Source organism: Sminthopsis crassicaudata, chromosome 1, assembly GCF_048593235.1.
Source record: "Sminthopsis crassicaudata isolate SCR6 chromosome 1, ASM4859323v1, whole genome shotgun sequence".
Taxonomy (NCBI): Eukaryota; Metazoa; Chordata; class Mammalia; order Dasyuromorphia; family Dasyuridae; genus Sminthopsis; species Sminthopsis crassicaudata.
Window position 1 is genome coordinate 378500030 of NC_133617.1, and position 21319 is coordinate 378521348.

Consider the following 21319-nt stretch of genomic DNA (forward strand, 5'->3'; position numbering starts at 1 on the left):
TTCTGGATCAGGGTTGCTCAGGTACTTGTATAAGGGATAAAGAAGTACTCTTCAGGTAGGTAGTAGAAGATCCCAATGCTAAAGTCACAAGTGAAAAGTCATTAATTAGCTAGGAACCTGGAAATTTCTAAGCTAAAATAATATGGTTTTGTACACATTCTCAGATTTAGAGGCTTTTGGAGAAGGGAGAGAGGTGGGAAAAGAGGGAAAGGGCATAACAAAAAAATTTGATTGGACATGTGACACATAAAAGACTAGGCTCTCAAAAAACAGAAGATATTTTTCAAGATTACAATACCTCCTTATCATGCTCTACATAAGAGCTATTTTGGACCTTTTCCTTTTTCCTAAAGTCTTATTGCAATTGCTTTAGTTTCTTTACCAAATTTTCTCTCCATGTATACTGACACCTTTGTCATGCTCAAGTCTTATTTATCTTTATGGGACTAAACAATTCTTATAATTTACTGTGGATTTAATTTGAAACTAACTATAGCATGAACTGTCTGAAAAACTTTTGCAGGAGAAATGCCTATTGTTCAATCCAGAACATTCATTGTATTTTCGAATGAAATGAATGTGAAAGGAGTCTTGTTTAAAAAAAAAAAAAGAAAAAATCCAAAGCATGAGTTACTCTGAAATTAATTGTTATAAACTTAGGGAAGAATGCCAGAGATAGCCTATACATTTACCCCTTGCTTTACTTTCTTTTAGTTAACCTCTTACAAGAGGGCATTGTCAGCAACTTGGGGTCACAGATCATATTAATTTGCTAAGATGCAGTTTCTTAGCTACTCTGAGCATATTTACTAACAGACTGAAGATACTGTGAAATCAGAAGAGTTTTATTGCCTTTCTTAATGCATTTTAGTCCACTCTGTTATGTTTTCTCAATTTATTGAAATACAACTTCCCTAACAAATTGGGAAAATATTTTTACAGTTAAAGGTTCTGATAAAGGTCTCATTTCCAAAATATATAGAGAACTGACCCTAATTTATAAGAAATCAAACCATTCTCCAATTGATAAATGGTCAAAGGATATGAACAGACAATTTCCAGATGATAAAATTGAAACCATATCCACTCTTTCATATGAATGGATATATATGAAAGAGTGTTCCAAATCACTACTGATCAGAGAAATGCAAATTAAGACCACTCTGAGATACCACTACACACCTGTCAGATTGGCTAAGATGACAGGAACAAATAATGATGAATGTTGGAGGGGATGTGGGAAAACTGGGACACTAATGCATTGTTGGTGGAGTTGTGAAAGAATCTGGCCATTCTGGAGAGCAATTTGGAGCTATGCCCAAAAAGTTATCAAACTGTGCATACCCTTTGATCCAGCATTGCTGCTATTGGGCTTATATCCCAAAGAAATACTGAGGAGGGGAAAGGGACCTGTGTGTGCCAAAATGTTTGCGGCAGCTCTTTTCATAGTGGCTAGAAACTGGAAGATGAATGGATGTCCATCAATTGGAGAATGGTTGGGTAAATTATGGTATATGAAGGTTATGGAATATTATTGCTCTGTAAGAAATGACCAGCAGGAGGAATACAGAGAGGCTTGGAGAGACTTGCATGAACTGATGCTGAGTGAAATGAACAGAACCAGAAGATCACTATACACTTCAACAACAATACTGTATGAAGATGTATTCTGATGGAAGTGGATATCTTCAACATAAAGAAGATCCAACTCACTTCCAGTTGATCAATGATGGACAGAAACAACTACACCCAGAGAAGGAACACTGGGAATTGAATGTAAACTGTTAGCACTACTGTCTTTCTACCCAGGTTACTTATACCTTACAAATCCAATTCTTAATATGCAACAAGAAAATTGGATTTACACACATATATTGTATCTAGGTTATACTGTAACACATGTAAAATGTATGGGATTGCCTGTCATCTAGGGGAGGGAGTAGAGAGAGGGAGATGATAATTTAGAAAAATGAATACAAGGGATGTTATAAAAAAAATTACTCCTGCATATGTACTGTCAAAAAAATTTATAATTATAAAATTAATTTAAAAAATAGAGGAGCAAATGGTATGAATTCTACTGTAACTGCTTTTCATTAAGAATCAGATGAATCAAGTGAAGGACCTGGGAAGGGTGGCTATAAATCAAAATTCTGTCAAAACCTTTACTGAGTGCAAGACTACTGAGATATAAAATTAAAAAAAAAAAAAAATAGATCCTGCTCTTAAGAATCTTGCAATCTAGTAGACCCTAAGAAATCCATTAAAGAATCTGATTCATGAATACAAAAAAAAAAAAAAAAAAGAAATACAACTTCCCTTTTCAAAATTAATTATATCCTGGATAAAAATATTTAGGTCATTCATAAGAAATGTTTATTTTCTATAATTTAATAGTCTATGTAAATACATTCAGAAATCTTTGTGACAGAAACAGTACTGAGGATCAATATGCCACTAATAAGTAACTTTTTCCTTCATTTTAAAAATGGGTTAAAATCCAACTTTCAATCCATCCTCATTCACAATCTAACAAATCCATATAAGTATACTTCAAACAGAATTCAGATGAATGAAAATAAAAATGTAAAGTAAAAAGTTCTTCGGATAATCTTGTTCTGATCTAGAAATTGAGCCTTTAAAAATATTAGTTTTGAAGCATATTAAAAAATGAGAGGAGAAGTAAACAGGAAAAAAATACAACAATAATGAAAAAAATTTTTTTTGAAATTTTACTATTTGTAATGATTGATTTCAGAGGATCAAATGGTGAAGGAGATTCATACACCTTCAGATAGAGAGATCAGTGGATCCAAGATTCAGAATGAACCATACATTTTTGTCATGGCCAATATGGGAATTTGTTTTACTAACTATATGCTCATTATAAGGTCTTTTAATTATATACTTATTATAAGGTCTTTTCTTCCTCCTTCCCATTTTTTCCTTTCTTCCTCTCCCCTCCACCTCCCCCAAACAGAGGCAGTATATAAGAAAAAAGAAGCAAGGCCAGAAGGAAGTAGAAAAATAGGACAACCTTGAAGGTTATATCATGAATTTATTGTTTGGTTGGGATGAAAAGCAAGTTATACACAGTGGAGATTCACAGTTTCATGTATAAACCCTTCTTTCTCTTTTCTAGTATATATGAAAAAGCTCATTTTGTATGATGTTTGTCGACTACAGAATAAAGAAAAAATTAGGAGCTTGTTAAGATTAGTGTAAAAATTTGGAAATAGATGAAAAACTACTATATGCACTTAGTGAAAGTTCTTTTCTCCTCATTTTTACTTTCTTTTTATAAACTAATTAAAATGAAAATTTCCATATAAAATATTGAACAGATGATAATACATGGAACTATGAACTTACATAGAAGTTACTTTTCTTTTCAAATATATAATACATTCAACATGTAACTTTCAAAGTTGTCTGTGATTTTCTCTGGCCTTTTTCTGTTCTTTAAAAATATACTATTCCTTACAGAGAGGCTTGGAGAGACTTACATCAACTGATGCTGAGTGAAATGAGCAGAACCAGAAGATCACTATATACTTCAACAACAATACTGTATGAGGATGTATTCTGAAGGAAGTGGAAATCTTCAACATAAAGAAGATCCAACTCACTTCCAGTTGATCAATGATGGACAGAAATAACTACACCCAGAGAAGGAATACTAGGAAGGAATGTAAATTGTTAGCACTAATGTCTGTCTGCCCAGGTTACATGTACCTTCAGAATCTAATGCTTATTGTGCAACAAGAAAATGGTATTTACACACATGTATTGTATCTAGGTTATACTGTAACACATGTAAAATGTATGGGATTGCCTGTCATCAGGGGGAGGGAGTAGAGGGAGAGGGGGGATAATTTGGAAAAACGAATACAAGGGATAATATTATAAAAAATATAATAAAAAATAATTAATATATATATATATACTATTCCTATCTACTCTTCCTCCTCTTCCTGTCCATCCTAATCAAGGGAAAAAAAAAAAAACTTATAACATATACACAGGATCAAACAAAACAAATTCCTACATTAGCCACTTGGGAAAATATATCTCACTTGATATTGTGAGTTCATCACTTCTTTGTTCAGAGGTAGATAACATGGTTTATCATTAGGCCTCTGTAATCCTACTTTTTTCCCTGCATGAGAGTAACTAAGGTAAGAATTTGTTTTGTTGAAAACTGGTTCAGTTTGAGAAAAATGAGCTGAAGAATCCTTTATTTTTCCCAATAAATCTTGTGTTTATTTTACTTTTATCTCTCTATGAATTGTCTCCTCCTAACTTTCAATTTTCTTTGTAATCTCTCATCCTTTAAACACAAGCATTATTTTTATTTTTTTAATACTCTCCCCTCCAATTAAATACTAATTCCAGGTACTTCAGGGGTAAGAGGTAACTTAGTTTGGGAGAAACGGAGGATCATTGATTAGAGAAAAGGACCTGCTTGTTTAAAGTAGTAGAGGTGGTGGGAATGGTGGTGTTGATAGTATTGGTAGTGGTAGTAATAGTAATAGTAGTAGTAGCAATAGTAGTAACAGTACCAGTAATAATTTTTTAATTAAAGTTTTTTGTTTTAAAAACATATGATGGATAATTTTTCAACATTGATCCTTGCAAAACCTTGTGTTCCAAATTTTCCCCTTTCTCCCTCCTTCCTCCCCTAGATGACAGGTAATTCAATATTTGTTAAACATGTTAAAATATGTATGAATCCAACATGTGTATATATTTATAAAATTATCTTGCTAAACAAGAAAAATCAGATCACAAAGGGAAAAAAAATAAGAAAACAATGAAAGCAAACAACAAAAAGAGTAAAAATGCTGTGTTGTGATCTACACTCAGTTGCCACACACAGTCCTCTCTCTCTGGGTATAGATGGCTCTCTTCATCACAAGATCATTGGAAAAGCAGTAGGAATCTTGAGAAAGTAGTCCAAAATATTAGTATGATAGACTTGCAGGAGAATCATGTATGAAAAAAACTTTTATCTGATGTCTATAGATAGTATCTTGAGTGGGGATGGATCTGAGAAGCTGTTTTGTTCAATCTGTATCTAAGAATTGCTATACAATTCCTAAAATGTTAAGTGGTTATCTAGATTTTTTTTTTTTTTTTTGGTTGTTGTTCCTCCCTTGTTTGGAATGGTTCTTCCTGTTCTTTTGCCATTGATTTATCCTTAGCTCCCTTTCTGACCAGTTCTTTGTGATCATTCTTGTCTCTGATGAATAATGACTATGCTAGGGAGGGAGTGGAGTTTAGTTTTTTGATACTGGAACAGTGATATACATTGTTAAGCCAGAAACAGTGCTATGTGACATTTAGGCAAGAAATTCTTCTGTTTTTATAGGCTGATTGTTTTAGACAATTCATAATAAGCTATTATAAACTTGAATTTGAAGCATTATAGATTATTTTTTCTTTTTATTTAAATTTATTTTCCTGGGAAGAGAAGGGAGGAGAACTTTTTATATTATTCTGGGTGCAAGAAGATCAAAAAAGGACTACAATCACATAAGGGTAGATTGAACAAATATAACAAGTAGTTGGAAGGCAAAACTCAACTTGTCATAGGATCATAGTTAAGAGGTAAAAAGGGCCTTATATGGAATCATGTTCAACTCCCTCTTTTTATAGATGTGTAAACTAAGGCCCCAAAATGCTCAGTGACTTTTTATCCACAGGTAGCAAGTAGCAAAACTGAATTTTGAGTTTAAGTTTGGTGACTGCTACATTCTACTCTCTTAACTATTCCTGTTGCCTTTTCTACCTATTTTGTCTTCTTTTCCAAAGAAATAGAGGTACGGTCAGTTAAGACAATGATTCAAAAGAAAATTATTTGTATATTGATATAGTAATTGATTTGTATATTGATAACAGTATGATAGTGCAGCTAAAAAGTTAATACTATCTTACATGGATAGTAGTTGACACAGCATTTAAAGGGAAAGAGTGAAGGCATTCTGGTCAGACCATACCAAATCTATTGCATTTAATTAATAATACCATACATTCAGACAGGAAACTAATATGTGACAGAGGAAAAGCAGGATGGCATGTAAGATTTTAAAGTGCCATATTATTGTTAGATATTGTTATTTTAGCAAAGGAACTAAGGAGTATGTGGAAAAATCAGCTATTAGAAATCTAGAGAAGTCATAATTTAGCCATGGTAAATACTTTTAAATACGTAAAGTCTGCAATGTGAAAAAGTTATTTTTTTTTTTCTTTTTAACAACAAAGGGTGGAGCCAAGAATAAAAATAAAAACTAAAACAAACAGAATTTGGCTCAATTTGGGGGGAAATTTCTTACTAAATTACAGGTATCTAAATGTGTAATAGTCTCCAATGGTAGTGAATTCTCCCTCACTACATACTATAAAGTAAAATGTGGATGACTACTATTAGTGTTGTGAAGTAGATTCCAATGCCAATATAGGGTACGTTGGAAAACCTCTGATACTCCTTCCAACTCTAAAATTCTATAACATCTACATAATCTCTAGTCTTGACCCTTCTTCTGAGTTCAAGGGCTACATCTCTTTTTATCCACCAAGCATCACCATTTAACTACCTTGCAATAATTCCAAAATAAGCATATCTAAAATCAAATTCACCTTAGCAACACCAAAAGCCCCAATGTAATCCTATTTTTCTGTCAATGATTCTACTATTCTCCAAGACAACAAGAAAGGGAATATTTTAATCTTCATTCTTCTTTAGTCCTACCATAAAAGGCAATCACCATATCCTGTTACTTCTTCATTAATAATATCTTTTCTATCCATCTCTGTCTTTCTGTTCCTACCACTATCACCCTAGTCTAAACTTTCATCACCTCACTATGGCAAAAGTCTTTAGGCCAGGATACTAGGCAGTCCATCCTAATTCAACAATCAACTTAGTCTTCCTAACATTCTGCTTTGTCCTCTTAAAATTTTTTTCAGTAGTTTTCTGTTTCCTGATGAATAAAATGCAATATTTTATATAACAAGTTATATATCATGCAAAGACTAATGAACTAGAAACAGAAAATCTGAATTCTAGGCCTTGGATTCTGCCACTTTCTCTAAATATTTGAGCAGGTCACTCAGTCTTTCTGAGCTTTGGGCTTTCATCTGTAAAACAGAGATAAAAGTTACTTTTTCTCAAGATTAGAAAATGTACCTGCTGCTTTGCATGAGTGAGAGATGATGGGCATGGAATGTTGCAAAGACCTGGCTGATGTGCTGATTTTCTTTTTATTCTTTGTTACAAGAAATAGCACACCATATAGTGAAGTGGGGAAGGAAATGCTTGGAAATGAGGATCATGTTTCATCTATTTCACAGGATTGTTTTAATACACATACACATACAGATATTACATATGCTTGTACATTATGTTAACACACATATAAATGATATGAATGTATTTTGAAAACTCTAAAGTTTAATAATAATATTAATCCATAGACAAAACTGTAAGGTTTACACTAAATTCACTGGTAAAGTTTTATACTGCTCCTAATAAGGTCATTAAAATTAATTTTAAAAACATGTCTTCAAAGAGAATACAGAGATTTACTTTTCCTACATAAAGAATATAATACTCCCTCGGATACTGGATGTTTAAACTAATCCATTACTTAAGAAATGGAAAAATGGAATAAAATTCTGCAAATAACTGGCAGGAGAAAGTGACTTTGAAGGGAATGTTTCTTGATGATAAAAGTTTATTACATAAATCTTGGAACAAAGATTCCTTAAAGATTTGCATTGCCCCAGGATGTTTATGCAGCCTGTACAGTTTCTATTAAGAAACACATTTTTAAACCTTGGTTTCTGAAAATAAACCAAAGTTTGACATCTTTTTATATAAAAGTAATACAAATATTAAAGAAAAAAAAAAGGATTCTACGAGAGACTTAAAATATCTTCGTCCCAGTTCAAATTCTGTTTCAGGCACTCACTAGATGTGTGATCCTGGGCAATATATTTAACTGGTTTGCCTTAGTTTCCTTATGTATAAAATAAGGATAATAATAAAGTCTACCATGTAGGGTTGCTGTGAAATCAAATGAGATAATAATCAAAAATCACTTAGGTCAGATCATGGCACAAATCACTACAGAACTTCTACTTATTATTATTATTATTGTTTAATGCACAGTCTGGAAGAATTACTTTATTAATTTAACAATTATTTCATAAATTAATAGCTTCAAAATTATTCATGGAAAGAAAATTATACCGGAATTCTGGAAACCTAAATCTAAGTCTGTGCCTTAATATCAAAGTCCTTAAAAAGAATTGTTTCCTGCTTTCCAACTCAGAGTGAAGAACCATAATTTAGTCTAAGTATTCAGTTATTAAACTATGAGAATATAAAACAAAACAACATTTAATTCAATTGTTAAATGAATTTTTTTAAAATTTCCCCAAGTAAATTTAGCAACCATCTCATAACTCAATTTGCAAAGTATCAAAATCAAATTAAGAGTTTTGAGGGTGAGTCTATTTATGTATGTCCTAGTACTATCTCAACAATAAGAACTCACTGTGATTTATTTTCAAGTAAACTTGTAAAATCTGTTTCCTCATGAAGGAAAAAAAAATTTTTTAAAGATTCCTTTCAGTTCAAATGCTATGATCCAATGATCTTTTACAAGTTGTTATTTGGTTTGTTATAATTAATTTTAACCAGAATAGCTGATAGAGAATCTATTAAAACTCAAGCAGAATAAATTTCCCTCTTCTATCTTTTCCAATGCCAACCCAAAACAGAATCCTCTCTCTAACTTAATATTGACTAAAGAATTATCAAACAGTATCAACTTGGTATTTATGTTGAAGATAAAAAAGGGGAAAAATTGGTAATTGTCCTATGATAATTTCATTATCATCTAGGGAAAATTTCTACCCAGAAAAGGATAAAGATAAAACTAGATACTATTCCATACTATAGAAGAATTATTTTCCTTCATAGTTCTAATACTTTCTACCTACAGTAGGAAAAAAGGAAGGTCAAAAAAACAAATTGATTACAGAATTTAGTGAGGGATAGGGGAAGTTGTTGTTTTAGTGGGAGGGGTAGATAGAAATTCAAGATTATTCTTTAATTTTTCACTTCACCATATTAATATCTTCAAAGCCATTTTAATATGAATAGGATCCAAAATTTATGGTTAAAAATTAAGATAACATATATAAAGCACTTTGGAAACCTTAAAGCACTATATAACTACGATAGATAATAATTATTAAAAATACAATTATCAATAAATTTATTTTTCAAATGATTGAAACAATACTCATTCTGGTCTATGATCAAGACACTAAGAGTTTACTGAATGTTTTCTTATCAGAAAAAGAAGAAGATGGAGTTTGTAATATATCTATTCTACATAGAAAACTAAAATCTATAATCAAAAAGTTATTAAAGACATCATTCCACCTTCTTTATCTTTTGGATCCACTCACCCTCCTTTTTAAAAGTAAAGTCTTACCCAATCATGTACTAAAAATCATCACTAAATGGAAATCTTTAGGATAGGAGAGAATTTTTAAATACCAAAAAGCCAAAGGAAAAGATGTTCAAGACTTTAGACAGTATCTGAAAAAAGAAAATAATCAGAAGACTTTTACCCAAGGAAACAAAGTTCTGAATGGCAGAATTCCTTCACTGTTATAATGAATGTACTAGATTCAACCACCAGCAGTTTGATGACTATCACTATAGCAGTGATCAAACAGAAGTTCAAAGCCTAGTATCAAAAAAATGAATGGCTCAAAGGAAAACCTAAGTGGTGACAAGAACCTAAAGGCACATGCAGGTATGCATCTTTTAGATTGGATGTGATACACTTACATGGCCCCTGTTGATTCTCTTGGGGACCAACAGTAAAGCAAGTTTAGACCTTCAATTCTTGAGACATCTATAGCAAGATGCTGATCCAATGTGGCTCCAAATATCTTCTGTTTTCCTGGCTCACCTGAAGAGGAAAAAACACTACAGAGGATGTGGGAACTGAATTTCTTTACGAACAGCCTCTTCTAGAGCAACTGTCTGAAAGTTTGGCCAAATCCTTGTGAAGTTTGAAGATGAAAACTTTAAGGGACTAATGAAAAACAAAATAAATGAAAAGGTAGAGTGAGACAACTGAATTTGAAAGGGAATGAAAGAGCAAAAGTCAAAGTTGTAAGTAAATCAGTACTTTTTGTTCCTTAGCCAGGAAGAAGCAGAAAAAAAGAGAACATCATTATTTGTTGTTGTCTTTATCCACAACTACTACTAAAAACTAATGAAGAGCTAAACTTTTCAAACACCAATAGGAATAAAAGATCTCTCTAACCTATGAAAAATTTTATAAGTCTCTGTCCTCTAGCTACTATGTGACATTATTATGTTAACAGATAGGCCTTTCTGATAATAAGTGCTATTTTAATTTCTGAGAATAGATTCTGTTAGTGAACAATTGGATATAAAGATGAAAGGGAGTTTAAATTTTATAAAAATTGAGGATATATATAGAAATATACTGTTTTGATTAAAAAATCATTTCATATAATTAAAGGGGATTTAATGAAATAAAGAATCAAAAGCAAGTCAGTTTTGAATTGATAATAAAGTCCATTATTAAAAATAAATAAATTTTACATTTCACCCCTTATGAAACATTATCCTTAGAAACTTTAAATTTCTAATTCTAATGGGGAAGGGTTAAAGGGCACAATACTAAAGCTGAAATTCATTACTGTCAAACCATTATAGTTTACATCTAAATGGTTATCCTAAAATATGAAGAAATTATGTATTAATAGTATAAAAAAACAAATTCCACAAAATATTTTTAAAATTCACTTGATATTTTTGTTTTCTTTTTTGTGTGTAGTTCTCTAATATAAGGCTTACTTTGCAACGTTAATGGAAATTAATATTTATTTGAATTTCTTCCCGTCATAATACTGAATCCTGAATTGTAAGGCTGGAAAACTGAAGATATTCTTACCTGACGTGGTTGTTCATTCATTCGTTGAGGATCTGATTTTACTTTATTACTAGGATGGTTTGTGACTTTAGTTACAGGTTGTTTGAAAATAGATGCTGTCTGTCTAATTGGCAATGTCGTATTCAAGTCTGGTTTACCCTGTAAATGCAAATAGAATTCTTTAATGACAAAAATAACACATGTAAAGACAAGTGAACTAATTTATTTTTATTGGCTTGTGAAATGCTTTACTGAAAAGAATACTAATCTTGAAGTTAAAAGAACTGGATACTAGATTCCACCATTAACTAATTATGCTACCTTAAAGAATTTAACTTCTTGAAGCCTTTGTTTTTTCCTGTTGATAAAATGAGGAGACTGAAGTCTGACATTCTTTCCAAGTCTAAATATTATTATGAAATATGTATATCCTAATGAAAATTGTTCCAAATTTTTATGTCAATCTTCTTGGCACTTCAAATACATTGAAACAAATTTACTCATACAGGATGTCTCAAAACTTAACTAAGACTTCTGGGACATCCTATATTCTCTCTTTATAACATGATGAAAAGGCTTTTGGCATTTATGTAAAAGAGAGGCAGCATGACAATTGGACTTTGAGAAGGAATACTTGGGTTCAAACCCACTTCTGGCATTACCTATACAACCATAGGCAAGTCACTTCTCCTGGAACATGTTTCCTCATCTGTCAAATTAGGGGGAAGGGTAGGCCTTAGATGGTCCCTAAAAGCCCTTTTATAAAAGCCTAAGATCCTAAATAATTTTAAATACTTTAAATCAAATAATTTGAGGCAGTCGAACAGAAATATTAAGAGTAAACCTTTTAGAATACAATCTAGCTTCAGGATTTAAAATCATTTATATACCTTACACCAAAAGGAAAACAAAAGTGTAAACTATATTTCAGAATTAAACCCCTGACTGTGAGTGAAACAGGAAACTGAGGACTTCTCAGAATAATAAGACTCAGCCCCAAGGATTTAATCAATCAGGCTCAAGCAAAAACAAAGGCTTTCCCAGAGAAAATATTTGAGATAACTGCTTAGAGAATAATCTATTTAATGTCCTGGAAATATTAGAGAAATCTACAAACTGCCTGATCTCTATTTGTTGATTGAGAAAAGCCTGGGGTAAAACCAAATCTCCTTAAATTTTAGAAATCTCTAACTCCTCTGACTTGATTATTAATCTTAGAAGCAGAATAGACTCTTTCTTTTGAAACAGGTATTGCTTAACCAAGACCTTAGTGCCACAAAAGCTCATCTATATTCCAGAGACAAAAAAAGGAATAAAGGTAGAGTTTGCCAATGATTTTAGAAGAATTAACAGGAGATGGGTGGGCAAATAGTTTCTGTAATTATTTTTTTCTGACCATTTAAAATTATCTCTTAGCCTTTGTGAAACTGGCCCCTCTCTCTCTAAGATTCCAGTGAGTGGACTGTCCACTTCTTGAGAGATTCAAATAAAGTTTCTGTTGTTCACTTTGAAAAATCTCTTGGGTATTTTGAATTAGGGGTTGTTATCCCACACAACTAGAAGCCAAAGTTGCAAAAAATATACATACATACATATATATATGTGTGTGTGTGTGTGTGTGTTTTCAGCCAGAGTTTATATTTGAAGTGCAAATGAAAGGTTTTTCCTTCCTTTTAAGAGGTATATTTTGCCCAATAGAGACAAGAAGGAAGCAACACAGCTGGGGGGAAAAAGGTGTTTTGGATTTGTTTGTTTTTTTATTCCATTAAATAGATTACTCTCTTCCTAGTTGAAAATGCCTTTTCCTCCAACACATAACATGGAAACAAATGTATTGCTTTCAGAAAACTGGCAGCAACATCCAAGTTCACACATGCCTATTTTCAAAAAAAATTTATATAACTAAAATGTATTTTACCTAAATATTCTGAAAGTTACTTAATGTGAAAAAATGATTTGATTTCTGTGAAAACTGACTTCAATGAACAAGTCTACAAAGCTGGTGATCAATTCAATAAAAACTGTATCTCTTCATTAATCCTTCTTTCAGTAATCATGGGAAAACCTGAAAGCAAGATATGCAGTAACTAAAAAATCAAATCATTTTTAGTGTTCCTGTGCAACTTACCCCATTTGGAGTTGGGGTTTTTTTGGTTGTTTCCGTTTGTTTTTTTAAGCAAAGATACTGAAGTGGTTTGACAACTCTTTCTCTTCTTCATTTTATAGATGAGGAAAGATGAGGCAAACAGTTAAGTAATTTGCCTCAGATCTCATAGCTAGCAAACATCTCAGATCAGATTTGAACTCAGGAAGATGTCAGCCTTACTCAGTACTCTATCCATGCATAAATTATTTAATTTGCCTTTAAAAAAAAAAAAAAAACTTTCTCACAACGTGTAATAAAAAGAGAAAAAATTCACAAGATGACAGGTTTTGTTTTTTTTATTTTTGGGTTTTTTTTTTAAGTCTTTCTTACATACTTAAGGCTACTTGGCAAACACCTACTGTGTTGCAAGGCATTTTGTCAGGCTTTTGAAAATGCAAAGACAAAACAAAACAAAACAAAAAACCAGTGCCCATAAGGAGTTACATTATAAACTAGAAAGAAACTATATGCACACAAATAAAAGTAATTACTGGAGCTATAAGAATAAGGAGAGGGGAGTGGCACAACAAAAAGGCCTCACAAAAGAGGCTGCATCTATCATGAGGAGTTAATTCTGGATACAGGGAACCACTTGTGCAAAAGAATCAAGAAGGGGGAGGAAACTCTGTTATATGTGGGGAACAATCAGGAGCCAGCACAAGATGGGAATGAGGAATGTATAAAGGAGGATACTAATAAGGCAAATGGAAATGAGACTGTGGAAGTCTTTGAAGCCAGAGTTAAGATTTTTATATTTTATCCGAAGCGCGAAAGAGACACTGAAGATGTCCAAATGAGACATGATATGTACAGTTCAAATTTAGCTTCAACCATTTACTAGCTGAATGAACCTGAGGGCAAGTCATTTAAGCACTATCATCTTCAAATGGGGATAACTACTTTTTAAAGGTTGGTGAGGATTAAATGGGATAATATTTGTAAAGCATTTTACAAATCTTAAAGTACTCTTAAAATGTTAATTATTAAATTCGGTGAAGAAACAGAAAGGCCAGAAAGAATTACAGACCAGATGACTTGGATGTTACACATTGAATCAATTATGTGTATATATATATATTTTTTAAACAATAAACAGTACATACTAGATAACCAGTTTCATGTATAATCATTTTATTATGTATAATAAAATATCAACCTAACATGTTTAAGTTAATAAACATGTGTTAAATATGTAATATATGTATATATGCGTATATAAGAGACACATAATTTTTCAGTAGTGAATTGATTTTCCAAATACATGCAGATTTTTTTCAGTTTCTTAAATAGTATTTTATTTTTCCAAATAAAGTTTTCAAAAATAGTTTTCAACATTCATCTTTGCAAAATTTTGTGTTCCAAATTTTTCTCCTCTCTCTTTCCCTCCTTCCTCCCCAAGACAGACAGCAAGAAATCAAATACAGGTTAAACATATACCCATATATTTTTACATATGATATATATATGTATATATATATGATATACCTACATATGTTTATTTGAAGCTGTATGAGTGAAAAGAAGGGAAAAGATTTCACAAGTTTTACAAGAAGTAGAAGTGACAAGTTTTGACAACTAATGGGATATAGAAATGGAGAAAGAAGGAAGAATCAAACAAGACTAAGATTGTGAACCTGAGTGACTGGGAAAACATACGTATTTAGATTTGAAAGTCATCTGCACAGAGATAATTGAATCCACAGAGATTAGTAAGATTGCCAACTGGGAAAAAAAAAAAAAAAAAAAGAAGAAGTAGTAAATCCAGGACAGAGGTTTGGGGAATAACCACACTTAGAAGGAAAAGGATAACAGGAGTAAAGGAGACTAAATATGAAGTGTAAGACAAACAGAAACAGAGTCAAGGCCAGTATAAAATCACAAAAGTCAAGCCAGCAAAAAATATCAGGAGAAGGGACTTTTCTACAGTGTCAAAAGCTGCAGAAATCAAGAGTAAGTACTGAGAAAGGATCATTGCATTTAACACTATTAAGAGTTCATTACTAACCTTTCAAGAAACAGTTTTGATCAAGTGATGGTAGAGTCAGAAGTCATTGAAAAAAAGTGAGGAGGACATAAAGACAAGAGAGTCAACAAGTGTAGACAACCATTTCCAGGAGATTATTTGTAAAAAGAACAGAACATCAAAGTGAAAGATGTTTAAGGCTGATAATTCTTGGACATATTATTAAGCAATGGATCTGGAGAGACTGAAGAGAAAAAGAAAGCAATGACCAAGATGGTAAGCTACTGAAGGAAATGATAGGAAATGTTATCAAAAGCACAAGTGAAAAAGTTTACTTTTACACTCTATATTTATAGTTGACAAAGAAATCTTTTTTCTAAAAGGGAGGGGGAAAGAAGTGGTATAAGAGGTATAAGAAGAGAGATTTAAAATAGCCAATATGGAAAATGTGATGAAGAGTTAATCAGGGAACTAAAAAAAGAAAGAAAAAAATCTAATAAATTCAGTTAGAAAAAGTTAGTTCAATAACATCATAATCCTCCTGTATACTTTTAAGTTTTCTGTTCAAATTAATTAAGTGTTTGCATTAGGTAAATTGGTGTCTCATGACTGAAACTACTTTTTGTCTGGATTCCACAGCAATGGACTATATATTGAAATGGTTTATAAAAATTAAAGCTAATAGAAAAATCTTAATTTGCAATATTAGGACAGGAATATTATTCTTAAATATCACCGTCTCTGGTATATCAATGCACTGTTGGTAGGGCTATGATTTGTTCAAATATTCTAGCAAACAATTTGAAATAATGAAATAAAATATTCATAATCTTCTCCACTGTTAAATTACAAATGGCCCCTAAAGAAGTAAAAGACAGAATAAAAGGTCCTGAATACACCAGAATACTCATAATAGAGCTTTTTGTGGCAGCAAATAAGTAGAAATAAAGATGTTCGGTTTTTGGAAAATAGACAACTGTGAACGCATGAATATAATGGAATATTGTGCTCTAAGAAATAAAAACTATGAAGAATTCAGAAAAGTAACAAAATATAAACTGATGCAAAATAAAGCAAGTGATGTCAGGGAATTAAGTGCAACAATCATGGAAGTATAAATAGAAAACGAAAACTATGGTAGGGACTTTGGGATAATCACTTTTGGATACAGGCTGCTAAACACTGCTAAAAATCTGTGTTGAAACACAGGAACTATTATCAATGATAGCTATGATAGTGAGGAAAGGGATTAGAGTTCATCTTCTCTTCCCTTAGTATAATCAATTCCATCAGGAAAAGTTATCTTCTTACAATTTCTCAAAGATAAGAAGCTAAGCAAGGGACTAGATAGATACTAGAGAACAGAAGGTAGGGAACAAGAATTTATTAAGCACCTATATTCTAGGCAATATCCTAAGTTCTTTAGATATATTATTTCAATTGATAATCCTGCAGTAACCAGTGAAGGAAGAAAAGTGAATGGAAGAAGAGTGTACAAATAAGGAGAAAATAATTCCAAATAATAAAAAGAAGTCATTAAAAAAAAATTGTTTTATTTTCTCTCATATGCAAATCAGACATGAACTCATCCCAATTCAATCTACACACACACACACACACACACACACACACACACACACACACACACATTTTTTGGAGACTAAGTATCTATGTAACCTATTTAATCCATGCCTAAAGTGGTCACTCATGAGCCTGATTCCACTATCAATCATTACAAAAGTTTCGACCTGCTCTGTTTCCAACTTAGGTTAATTTGTAAACTGATTCATTTTTCTAGGGATTCACCATATTTGGTGCTGGACTCAATATGGATACTGATACTGCAACTCAACTTCTAAACCCAAGCAATCCAAAGTTTCAACCTCCCCAAGCTCATTGTTTCCTATAAAATGCCCCTTCCTGTCTATTATTGTTGTGAGAGTGCAATAGTTCACTAAAAGCCAACTAGACTACTGAAATAAGCTTCCTATACTTTGTTCACCTTCATTTTTCATACTCAGCGGCAAAATGATATTCTTTATGATGCATATATAAAGTTATGTCATTTCTCTACTCAAAATCCTCTAGAAAGGATACATAATAAAATTAAAATTCCTTGGCCTAGTGTTCAAGACTTTCACAATTTGGCATCACCCTACCTCTCTAGCTTTAGTTTATACTATTCCCTACTTCATATGTTCTAGGCTAAAGCCAAGATAGATGACTTCTCTTGTTTCACTATGATTTTCCAACTCCATCCTTTTGTTCACCTTGTATCATCTAACTAGAATGTTCATTGTCCTCTTTCTTTACTTTCAATCTAATGAATTCTTACCAAGTATGTAAAGTTCAACTCAAACCAGAAAATCTTCTCTACATCCTTTGAATTGAAAATAACCTCAACTCTGACCTTACAAAGCATTCTTCCTCACATAATTTTGATGTGTTATCCTTTTGCAGCATATGTTTATGCTTTGCTAGAGACTAAAAATTAGATAAGGGACTAGACCCTAATTGAAATTTTGTTATTTACCCCAGCAAATGAAATTCTATACATAGCAGAATCTTAGTAAATATTTCTGACACTTGAACATTGGATTTGTACATAAGTCAAGGCTTGTCTGTGTTCTTACTTCATACAAGATGTTGTTTAAAACAAAGCTTCTTAAACCATGGATTGCAACCCACATGGCATTGCACAACTGAGGGTCAAGAAAAATTTGGCAACAGTAAAAGTATTCCCTCCAAGATTTAATTCTTCTTTAAAAATAAACAAGTACATCCATCTCATTAGTATACAGACTGGCTTTCATCTTTAATAAATGGTAAAATTATATGTATACCAAGGAAATGTTTTAAAATAAATTTATGATTATTAAACAGGAAATGTTTGATTTGTATTCCTTTTATATATATATATGTATATATATATATATATATGGCTGTAAAAATTTCTCAGACAAAAAGGGAGCTTAAGAAGCTAATTAGTTATGTAACTAATTACATAAAGTCTACAATATAAATTTTAATGAAGACAGGGAAAAGGATCTGGAAAAACCTAGAAAGTCACCATCTCTCTGGAACTCAATTCCTCATCTGTAAAAGTGAGAAATATCAAATATAAGAAAATAGGCTGTTTACATTTGACATGCTGTATCTTCTTTGCAGCAGGGGAAAAAAAAAACTGATCAGTGGGAATAACAATTAAAAGCTAATGACAATCTAAAAATATAACAAGAAAAAATATGATGGGTAAATATACTGTAAAATGTCCTAGAGAATTTTGCCATAAAGAATAAACAAACCTTATTTTGATTGAGAGGATCATTCCGTAGTCTCTGTTTATTTTTCTGTAATTTACTAGGCATCATCTTTCCAGTTCTGAAGTCAAAACTGCTAAGGTCAACAGTATTTCCCAGGTACCTTGCCAACTGAGGCTTGCTTCTGAACTTCTTACCACTCGGACTAGAAAATTAAAAAAAAAAAAAAAGTTCATCATTTTTTATTTTACAAGAAATTGTAATCTTTATCCTCAAATTTCAGAAATATAGACCCATCATCCTGCTGCTTTTTCTCTCTATTTAGCCCCCAAATTAAGGATAATAATAATATCCCTTCTACCATCTTTATATGATTCTGGGCTAAAGAACAAGAGTTCTTTTTAAACTAAATCTACAAAATTATTAAATCTATAAAATAATTTTCGTATAAAACTTAACTATGCCACAATATAAAAGCACTGGGCATGAATAAAAAAGGGAGAAATGAAGTCACCTCATGTACTTATTTTGTTCTACTACTGACTACTACCTACCTAAGAAGAATCATCCATTACATCAAAATATAATGCCAATACAAGGTAGATACAATATTATGAGCATGCTCCTTGACTGTCTTGCCAAGTGATTTCTATAATATACCAATATTTCTAGAAATTATCAAGGAAACTTAAACCAAGATCCTTAAACCAGGATAAAATATTAAAGTGAAAGAATCTACTGATCATTACTTGAAAGAGATCCCAAATGAAAACTCCCAGGAATATTGTAGTCTAATTTCAGAACTTCCAGGCAATAGAGAAAAATAAACCATTCAAATACTGTGAAACTACAGTTTTAGGATCACATAAGAATTTTCAGCTTTCATATTAAAGGAGTGGAAGACTTGTAATCAGATATTCTAAAAAACAAAATAGCTGAAATTGCAATCAAGAATAACCCACAAAGGAAAACTGAGTATAATTCTTCAAGGGAAGAAGTTTTTTTTAAACTATTTTATATTTTAATTATATAAATTCAATACTAAAGCATCTAAAAAGAAATTTTGTTAACACTTGTGTGTTGCCTCTCAGATTGGCTAAGATGATAGGAACAAATAATGATGAATGTTGGAGGGGATGTGGGAAAACTGGGACACTAATACATTGTTGGTGGAGTTGTGAAAGAATACAACCATTCTGGAGAGCAATTTGGAACTATGCCCAAAAAGTTGTCAAACTGTGCATACCCTTTGATCCAGCATTGCTACTATTGGGCTTATATCCCAAAGAAATACTAAAGAGGGGAAAGGGACCTGTATGTGCCAAAATGTTTGTGGCAGCTCTTTTTGTTGTAGCTAGAAACTGGAAGATGAATGGATGTCCATCAATTGGAGAATGGTTGGGTAAATTATGGTATATGAAGGTTATGGAATATTATTGCTCTGTAAGAAATAACCAGCAGGACGAATACAGAGAGGTTTGGAAAGATTTACATCAACTGATGCTGAATGAAATGAATAGAACCAGAGGATCGCTGTACACTTCAATGCTGTATGAAGATGTATTCTGATGGAAGTGGATATTTTCAACATAAAGAAGATCCAACTCACTTCCAGTTGATCAATGATGGACAGAAACAACTACACCCAGAGAAGGAACACTGGGAAGTGAATGTAAATTGTTAGCACTACTGTCTATCTACCCAGCTTACTTATACCTTCAGAATCTAATACTTAACGTGCAACAAGAAAATTGGATTTACACACATATATTGTATCTAGGTTATATTGTAACACATGTAAAATGTATGGGATTGCCTGTCATCTAAGGGAGGGAGTAGAAGGAGGGAGGGGATAATTTGGAAAAATGAATACAAGGGATAATGTTATAAAAAAAAAATTACTCATGCATATATATTGTCAAAATTTTTTTATAATTATAAAATAAAAAAAAACACTTGTGTGTTGTATAATCATTGCTAGTATAGACTCCTATGACAGTTTTGAGCCAAGTAACAATGATAAAAGGATGAAACCAAAAAGCTATGGAAATAGCTCTAAGAGTTGAAATAGCACCTATTCACAAAGATCAACATCACACAAAGCACTCTAATGTTCTAACTACAAAACCAAAAAGGTCTTGGCGGAAGGGGAAAGACAAACAAACAAGGAAAAACAATCTCCATAGACATTTTTTAAAATTATTATTATTTGATCCTATTTCATGGCAACATAAGGCCCCAGATAGGAAAAAAGTTCTCATTTTAACAAGGAAAAAGCAATAGAAGTGCATTAATCCATTTCAAAGATTCTTTTAAAAATCTTTTTTAAAACTACATATCACTAAGGACTTGTAAGGCCTATTTAAAATGTCCTACATTTTGTAAGACAATTAAAAAAACAAAAACAAAGCCTCCTGGGATGAATGAATACAGGGAAAACTGAAGAGATCTAGAAGGAAGTTGGTAGTGAAGAGATCAGATTCTGGAGAGTCATCTACTGGCTCCCAGATAATTCTTTAGCCTTTTTCAATAGCCATTGTTCAATCCAATCTTCCTGCCAACCTCCAATTTTTATATTAAGAGACTTTAGGATATATCATATTTATTCAAGATTTAAGATCTACAAAGCACCTTTATATTTCATTTGATTCTCATATATCAGTAAGATAGTATTATTATCAGAAGCAGCATTCCACTGAGGAATGAGGAAACTGAGACTAAGAGAAGTTAAATAAGTGACAAATTACTGTCTGAAGTAGAATACAAATTCAGATCTTCCTGACTCAATCTTCAGAATTCCATCAAGTTTATCAGCTATTTCAAATACCCTAGACTTTTAGTTCCTCAAACATCCTACCCTTCCAGTTCTTCAGTCTCCCAGGAATTATTCTTCCAATCTATCTCAACTTCATATAAGAATAGTCACTCTCTTCATCTTGCCATTAATCACAAGTATTCT

General features: G+C 32.0%; 1 protein-coding gene across 1 annotated transcript in view; it reads right to left on the reverse strand.

The window, feature by feature from the left end:
• The window catches only part of MBD2 (methyl-CpG binding domain protein 2), a 71715-nt gene that overhangs the window by 31329 nt on the left and 19067 nt on the right, over positions 1-21319 (reverse strand). Inside the window, exons 2-3 of the mRNA XM_074279394.1 lie at positions 18406-18565; positions 11013-11150 (exon numbers count right to left, since the gene is read on the reverse strand). Of these exons, the coding sequence (XP_074135495.1) occupies positions 11013-11150; positions 18406-18565 (298 nt within the window). The remainder of the gene's footprint in view (positions 1-11012; positions 11151-18405; positions 18566-21319) is intronic.